Genomic DNA, 9,231 nt, shown 5'->3' with positions numbered 1-9,231 from the left:
TAATAATAACTGCACTTCCTTTGCATTCCAAAAGCAATACACATACATATCCATTTGAAAAGCAAAAGGAGATGTTGAAAACTTGAAATTAGTTAGGTGTAAACTGCAGGGGAAGCACAACATCTCATAATTAATCACTTTTTTTTAATAGAGATGAAATTCTTAGCTAGGTGCTCTGAGAATAAATTATAATTATACTCTGGTAGGTCCGCTTAGAGTAAATCAACAGCGTGACCCCTTGCGACAGTTAAGCGCACCGGCAGTGGTAGTTATGGAACCAACGAGAGAAGAAGGTCTTGCGCTGAGGCTGGACGCTCGAGCGTAGCTGCCGGAAGAAGCACCGGCACCGGATGCTCTGAAGAATGCTCCATTCAAGAAGAGGTCTCCCTCTGACCTCCAGTTCCAGTTGGCCCACTCGCTCTGCGGCGCATCTTCGTGCTTCGTTACTTCCTTGCTGAAGCGGTTATCCGGTGCAAGAAAACGGTTGCCTTGGCTGTTGATGGTAGGATTTGCACTGCCTCCAATTGCATACATTTCCCAGTGTGTATAGTCGTTGTTCACCACATGGAAATAACCGTGTCTACACCTGCAACATTGTATTATTTAACTTATATATATATTTTCCAATGAAAACTCAGGTGCAGTGAAGATGATAATGGATAATTATTAGATAAAAATTTAGTCAAATCAGTCAAATTATCTAACGGTTCTCAATTATCAACTTCACGTGAAGTCGACTGAATCTGAGTTTCCACCGTATTTTCTTTCTTGGTAATAAGAATAGACAAAGTCTTGGGCGCAACACTTTGTTAAATTCTAATTAGTATTTAACCGTAAAAAAAAAGTACGAAATTTCACATCATTAGATATAATCTTAAAAGTTTCTAACACTAATGATAAGAAAAAATATTTGGAGATTGATACTAATGTAATAAATTAAAATTTATATGCAATTATTTTTATGTAAAATTAAGAATTAAAATTTGTTAAATAATAATTTAATTAAATATATTAAATTATCTCATCAAGATAACTAAATATAAATCTTTACTAATATAGCATGACTTTTGGTAGGTTTAGTCCCATGTGATATAAAAAATGTGGAGTGTAATTTGTTGAAAAATAGGGGGTTTGAATATTCTAATGTGAATTTAATTTGATTTGCAACGTTTACTAGTTTAAGTATTATTAAATTATCACCTATTTTATACACATGTTATATATACTAATAATTCTAACCATTTTCTAATTGTATTTGCTTTATGATGACAGAATAGAATGTAATAATAAAAGTATATATATATAACAATATTTCAAGACGTGCGTCCTCTTAAAGGTTCTTAGAAAATAATACTATTATTGGAAGATTATCTCGTGTAGAAGGAATATTAGTGTTTCAAAACTTTCAGCCGTTAATTTTTGTTATATATATATATATATATATAATTGAGATCAATGGCTAAATTAATATTTATTTTCCATTAAAAGAGGAGTGCATCTAAGACTTTCATTTTGAAAGGAAAGATAACTTTTCATATAATTGTGGATGAAATAAAACAGAGTGGAATGATAATAATGAATTACATGTATTTAAAGACATATATATATATACCTTGGCATTCTTTGGACAAGGCCTTCACCAAAATGATTGAATGCAATGGTGACCTGCATGTCCTTGTCTTGTGTGTAGGAATCACTGTGTCCCAAAAGCATGACCTTATCATGATGGGTCATGTAGTTGTTGGAGATGGTTATAGCTGTGGATCCATGAATGGCATCAATGAGACCATCACGGCAATTAGACAAGGAGCAATGATCAACCCATATATGCTTTGAGTTAAATATGGACACTCCATCACCATCTGAGACCGTCCAAAACCCAGAATGTTCTGGTGAGTCTCTAATGTTTGTGTTCCCTGTTGGCTTGCAATCATGGATGTGAATCCCATGTATGATGATGTTGCTCACCTGTGTCACATAAATATCAATATATACCATCTTCAGAATAAAAATATTTTGTGTTTTTATTTCAGAATTTTATAAAAAAAAAAAATTAGTCACCAAATCAGTTGTAAGTGTATTTTATATATATTTTTATATTTTTATTCTTTTATAAATTTTTTAAAACATAAAAATATTAAAAATAAATAATTTTCTAAATCAAATAGGAGTTTATTGAGAACAGATCTTTTTTTATTTTAATTATTTTATAAAATTTATACAAATTTATAAAAAGTGATTTTAGTAGAAACAAGTTATTTTTGTAAAATATATATAAAAAAGGCTAGAACAAATTAAACACACACTATTTATAAAACATGTGGTATGTATATACAATTATACATATATACAAGAATATAATAAAGTAATTCGTATGGTAAAAATTCACATGCAATTATATCTCTTTATCTAAAGTTGATCATTAAATAATTTAATAAATTTAACTAAATTATTATCTAATAATTTTTAACTATTAACTTCACATGAATACAATACCATTTTGTATAATATGACATTGAATTTGCTTACATAATGTATGGTGATGCATCCCCCACCAGCAATGTGAACACTAGCACCCCTTCCATCAATTGTCTTGAAGGAATTTACCAAAAGCTCTTCCTTCAAATTGATGACCATATCTCTCTGGAAAATGATCCAAAGTGGTTCATCTTGAATTGCAGCATGCCTTATAGTTCCTGGCCTTGGGTTCACTGGGTCATCATCACCAGGGTCACTCACCACATAGATTCTACCATTTCTTCCTCCCATGGCGTCCTTCCCGAACCCGATGGCGCAATCGGCTAGCCGTTGCCGGTTGTTCTCCCAATTCGGGTCACATCTCCAACAATCGTCAATGGGGTTACCAGATCCACATGATAGATATCCCAAGCTTCTCCTACTAGAGGCATTATAGATGCTCCTGCATGAAAAAATAATAATACCAATTTTATTTAAAACGTGACAAATTAAATTATTTTGTACACATGTTATATATTATATGGTCATTGATATATGGATCTTATTCATTTTTCTATTTTAATTATTCATACATATTAAGAAAATAATAGAGAAATGCATTGAATTATAAAATTTAAAAAGTAATTCATAAAATTGTCTTTGATATTAATACTATAACAATACTATATAGAGACCAAAAAAATGTTAAAAAATCAATACTTTTAATATATAAAAATAAAAAATTAATTAATTTTAGTTTAAATATAAAATAACAAAAATGGAAGGAGTATATACCTTTGTACTTCTTGTACAACTAGTTCCGGGTCTTGAACCTTAGAGGAGGAAACAAAAAAAGGTGTGAGAAGAGAAAGAGCAAAGAGAATAAGGAGGCATGAAAAATTATTAGCCATCTTTCACTCTTTGTTGGGAGAAGTGCGAGATTGTGGGGAACAATGGGGTGAATGGGAGAAATTTTATAGGAAGAAAAAGCCGAGAGTAATGGCGTGATTAATTTTGGAGAGTGTAAGTGGGGTCCTCATTGTAGTAATTTTCGGTTTCAAGGCATCAGTGATTTGCGTCTTGCATAGTTTCTTTTATTTTTCTTACAGGTAGAGATAGTTTGAAACCGTTATGTTTTTGGCCCTAAGTTTGGGGAGTCCATGCCCCTCAAGTCAAAATGGTTGACCTTTCTCCACATGAATGATGTGATGTGAGGCAAACTCATGTATCTTTTAATTTGTTTTTTAGTTGAATTTAACTTTTATGTTTAGTGTAAAACTTTGAGTTTAATTACTTATTAAAAAGGTGAAAATTTATGTGAAATTGATATTTGAGAGTCGTGAGATGAAAATTTAGTCAAATCAGTAAAATCATCTAACGACTCTCAGATATCAACTTTAGGTAAAGTTGACTTTATCTGAGTTTTCACCTATTAAGAATTAGTAAATAGTAAAAACGAGAGGGTATATATGAAGGCCAATTCTATTATAATTATATTTTGGTAACCACTTACACAGATATTTTTATATAATGATGATAGTTTGATATTTTATTCTCAATTATTTTTTATATAAAAAAATATTTTATGCGAGTATTCGTCTTGGATTTTCGGTTAGTATAATAACTACCATTATTTAACCATTTAATAAGAAAAGTGGACATGTGGGGTAGAAGCGTAAAATTATTAATCTTTTTAACTTCTAATTAATGAGTCTAATTTATAGTAATGACTGTAATATTTTTATTTTTTATTACAACAATATAGTGTGTAATTTAGATGTAAATGTGAAGTCTAAATTTTTTTGTTAAAGAATTTGACTTATTTTCTATAACAGTAAAAAAAGATATCTGTAAAAAATTTTGATATTTAAATTAGTAAAAATTTAAAATTTGGTATGGTTGAATCTAGTAAACTTCTATAAAATTTTTATGAACTTAAATTATATCATAGCTTTAGTTTTAGGTCATGATATAAACAAATAGTATTCAAAGTGAAACATTAAAAACCTTATCGTTTGATTTGAGAAGTTGTTGGCATCTTCTTCTTCATGTTCTCAACCTTTCGAAATGTGACGGTGAGCACGTTATCTTTAGTAGTGGGCTAGTGGCATTGACATTAGTAAAATTGTCATTAGGATTGGTTTCCATGTTCTTTTTTTAAAAGAATTTTTTATTACAACAATAATTTTGCATTTGATTATACAATATAAAAAATTAATAACAATTCATTGAACCTAATTGTTTTTATTTTATATATAAAATCAATTATTTGTCTGTAACTTACCATTTTCTCCCTTTTTTTTCCGTCATTATATATACACTCACATCATCACTACATGAGCAAAGGCCTTGCGTGCTTCTTGTCAGTTTTTTTTTTTTTAATAAAATAAATTTGTTTTTGTCAGTTTATTTTAATCATTTGTTATATATATATTTTTTTTTTGTCTACGGTCTTCTTCAATCTAATAAGATTCAAACTTCCAATACTTATTTAAGTGGATAAGTGAACTGACCACTTGACCAACCGAAATTTGTTTGTTATACGGTTGGTTACCACATAAATTTCACAACTTTGGACATTGGATTGGGCCCATCAGACCGGGATACCTTAATTTATTTGAAACACAGGAAACAATATATTGGGCCCAGTGTTGCTCAATCAGCCCATTAACAAGAGCACATCTAGCCTTAACCTGAGCCCAATTCGATAGACTATTGTGTTATAAAGACTTGTAGACCTGTTTTTTGTGTTTAGGGCTTGTTTAGGTGAGTTTTTAAAAAAAAAATTTTTTTGAGTTATTTTTTTTAAAAAATCTTATAGAGAAGTAAAAGTAATTTTTTGTTTGGATATCTCATATAAAAAAAAATTTTTTATCTATCAATTATGTTTGGGTATAACAATATAAAAATATTTTTTTATTTATTTATTACATGAAAAACATCTTTTTTTTAAGGAAAAAATATCTTTTAAAAAAAGATGTAAATTACATCTTCTCAAAAAAGATTTTTTTTTATTTTACTAGTGTTTTTACTTTTACTGTTAGAAATTTGCCAAACACGTTAAAAATTAAAAAAAGATCTTTTTTCATTGACAAAAAAATCTTTTTTTTTTTTATAAAATAATGACGCCCAAACATGCACTTAGTCTTATTAGTTGTAGTGTTTTTTTCTTCTGGGTTGCGATTTGTCGAATTGTTCTCAGGTTCTGTTTTGCCTCTCTACCCAGTTTTAGGTTTGTTGAGAAGAGATGCATCGAGAAACACTATCTACAAGAAATCCAAAAATTAAGCTATCAACATGGCTACAACCCTGACCACATCATGACCAAAAAGATAAAACCTGACCACATGGTCCAAAATTTAAAAATATGATAATTAATTAATTATAACCACAAAAAGAAAACAAGTAAAAAACATTCGCTTGTCAATTTATTCAATTAATTTTATAATATATGATTTCACCTTATACAAAAATTGAGTTAAAAAAAATTGTATGCGAAAGTATCCATAATTTTGAATTTTGAATTTTGAGTCCCCTTTGCACCCGATACGAACAAAGCATTGCTTAAAAAAAATGTCTAATAATAATAATATTTATTATTATTATTATTATTAAAAAAAGTATAGGTAGACAATGAGAATATTAAACAATGTGAATAATAAATATATTGGATATTCAATTCAATAGGTAGATGATTATATTTATTATTTTTAATTAAATGGTTATTTCTTTTGATTCGATTTATTCATGTACAGTTGACAATAACTAGATGTTCAATTCACTAAGTGTGCAAATGATTATCCTAATGTTAAGATTTATGAGGTAATTTGAGTGTAAAGTTGTTTTTTACTTTATTGGATCAATTTTAAAATTTATTGTTCACATTATTTACAAAAATTATTGTCTACCTAACATGCAAAGGAGAACGCTGGAAGGTGCAACATGTCACAGTGAAGAAGCAACGAGAATGTTTGATGTTAAAAAAAAAATAAAAATTTAGATATAATTAATTTTATGTAAAATTAATAAAATTTTAAACTCTTTTCATTCCATGATCACATGATAGATAGGGCAATCGTATATAAAAATGATAGTTGAGAATCGTTGAATGGTTAAGACAAATTTATTAAAAAGAAGTATTAGGGACTAATAAATTTTGAGATTTGTAGTCATTAATTAACTATCAATAATTTTTTTAATGGTGTAAAATTATATCTAATAGTATAAAATTATTTATTTATTTTTTGTTGATTAAATACTGACAAAATTTTCGATTTCAAGACTTCAGTGATTGCATTTTACATAATTTTTTAATTTTCTTACACGTAGTGATAGTTTGAAACCATTATATTTTTGGCCCTAAGTTTGGAGTCCATGCCCTCCAAGTCAAAATGGTTTCTGTTTAGTGTAGAACTTTGAATTTAATTAGTTATTAGGAATTAGTATTTTTATCTGTAATTATATTATGAGAATATTAATTTTTTAAAATTATGTTAGTTTTGTTTTGATATTATAGATTATGACACAAAAAATTTATAAAATTAAATTATTTTTACAAAAAGATTGTATGAGACAAAAATTTCTATCAATTAAAAAGACCAGGATCTACGTGAAATTGCGTCCCCGCAGAATGACATCTCAGCCGTTTCTTTGCTGGTGAATGCTAGGAATAAAGGATGGTTAGTTCTTTCTCTCAGACACACTTTATTTTATTGTTTGATTTTGTTATAACTAAAGAAGAATCTTTTATAATCCATTTTTAGGTGAATGACAAATTCAAGTTCCACTGCTCTATGATAGAAAGTCAATTAAAGCTTTTTTTCATTTTTTTTATTTTTTTGATATAAATTTTTATTATAATTATTATTTTATCTTTCTCATTTTTAATAGGTACAGTTATATGTTTGGTCAGATATTGTAGATTCAAGACCTAGAATTTAAAATTTTCATGTAAAAAACACCATTATGCTAGATCTAAGAAATAGATTTACACTAAGTCACCATTATGGATTGAAATTTAGGATTGGCTCAAGTAAGTTGAAGAATACTTTTTTTTTTAATTATTATTAGCATCTGATGATGTTGCTTAGAACTCTATTATCTATAAAATTATGTATTTAAAAATTTATTATTAGTTATTTTTTATCAAAAAATATTTTTCATCTTAAGTAAATTTCCTCTGCTAAAGGTAATGAGTCATGATAAAATAGTTATTTGTAAATAAATTTTAATTAATATATAAATTTTCATAAAACAAATCTAACAGTAACTAATTATAATGCAAATTGTTTGATTATGTAGTCTTTCTTTCACTAATCAATGTTAATAGAATAGAGTAATTGCTTTATGGTCTCGATTTATAATGCACGGATACTGACATAGACACGGGACACGATACGACATAGGACACGTAGACACACGAATTTTGAAATCTTATAAGATACAGGGATACGACATATATATAGAATATAAAGTATTTTTTAGATAAATTACAATGAATTTTTTATATTTTATATGCTGTTAAAATATAAAATAATTTTTTAACTATTTTTAATGTCTTTTTTTAACTATATAAAAATATCTAAATTTTTTTTGTTTTAATAAATAATAATATATATTATTTCTAAACTCATCTTAACGATATATGTTAAAAATAAGGTTGGACACGCAGACACGTGATGGTATTTAGGTGTGTCCAAGTGTGTCTGAAAAAATTTTTTTATTTTTTATTATGACACAGTAGACACACGTATCAGACGAGTGTTAATGAATGTTGTGTCCGAAATGTCGGCAACTTAACGAAATATTCGTGCTTCGTAGATCTCAATTTTTTTGTTGCATACTTGTATGGAATTGTGTAATGCTAATAATAAAGTAGGACTTAAAATACTTTAAATTGTCGCATCTTGATTACTATTCAGATGCAGAAACGACATATAGTATAAGATAATAATCATAATATCTTTATGCATCTAACTGCAATATCAACATAGATTTAAGGAGAAACTTGGATTCGTGTTTTGTTATGGAACAACTAAAACAGTAATTGATAAAGTTATATAATTTTGGGCTGATAATAGTAAAAAAATGGGTTGCATTATCTATAGAACTTGATCTAATAATTTATTTATTTAATATGTTATAAGGAACAGAACATGGATTATAGATTTTGACACCTTCTACCCAATGGAAGATGAAAATTGCAAAAGCTCTACCTGTACAAACCCGCTACCTCAAAAATGTGGAGTTCTTTATTACCGAGACAAAACGAGAAATTAAAGTTGCCCCTACCAGCTCTATTAAATAGTTGGATGTGATTCACAATCATCATTTGGTATTTGATTTATGCAGTAGTACTGCCTATGAACAATATAATTTTTTAACTTTTCAACAATAGCTAGTAGGGGTGTTTGCGGTGCGGTTTGAATTGATTTTGAGTCAAAAATTCATCCATTCTAAATACTAATTTTACTTGTGGTGCAGTTTGGATTGGATTGGATTTGCAGTTTATAAATTAAAAAAATTAAATATATATAACAAGTCTCAACATCAAATTTTAAATAATCAACAATGACATAACAAATCTCAATAATATTTTAAAAAGCCAATAATAACATAACGATAGAAATAAAATTATAGGTTAGTTAAAATAAATAAATAATTAACATTTTGAACATAAAATATTTATTAAATAATAATAATACATGAATAATATAAAAATCTATAAAAAATTGAACATGTTATATGTATAATTGTAAATATAATAATAAAATG

At 27.6% G+C, this 9,231-nt stretch overlaps 1 protein-coding gene across 1 annotated transcript; it reads right to left on the bottom strand.

Moving 5' to 3' along the window:
* On the bottom strand, nucleotides 1-3,387 carry LOC130955618 (pectate lyase-like). Its single transcript, XM_057882518.1, has 4 exons — nucleotides 3,253-3,387; nucleotides 2,530-2,920; nucleotides 1,613-1,968; nucleotides 1-586 (listed from the first exon to the last, which is right to left on the bottom strand). Exons 1-4 carry the CDS (start codon nucleotides 3,366-3,368, stop codon nucleotides 223-225), a joined length of 1,227 nt encoding a protein of 408 aa, XP_057738501.1. The 5' UTR covers nucleotides 3,369-3,387; the 3' UTR covers nucleotides 1-222.
* Nucleotides 3,388-9,231: the final 5,844 nt, after the last annotated feature.

The sequence above is a fragment of the Arachis stenosperma genome, chromosome 10 (genome assembly GCF_014773155.1).
Source record: "Arachis stenosperma cultivar V10309 chromosome 10, arast.V10309.gnm1.PFL2, whole genome shotgun sequence".
Taxonomy (NCBI): domain Eukaryota; kingdom Viridiplantae; phylum Streptophyta; class Magnoliopsida; order Fabales; family Fabaceae; genus Arachis; species Arachis stenosperma.
The sequence above is the reverse complement of the archived record's forward strand: the minus strand, read 5'-3'. Positions and strand labels throughout refer to the sequence as shown.

Coding starts and splice junctions, on each gene's coding strand:
- LOC130955618 (XM_057882518.1), bottom strand. CDS start 3,368: ATGGCTAATAATTTTTCATGCCTCCTTATTCTCTTTGCTCTTTCTCTT. Junction 2,921..3,252: donor GTTGTACAAGAAGTACAAAG/GTATATACTCCT, acceptor TTTTTCATGCAG/GAGCATCTATAATGCCTCTA. Junction 587..1,612: donor CTTGTCCAAAGAATGCCAAG/GTATATATATAT, acceptor ACAATGTTGCAG/GTGTAGACACGGTTATTTCC.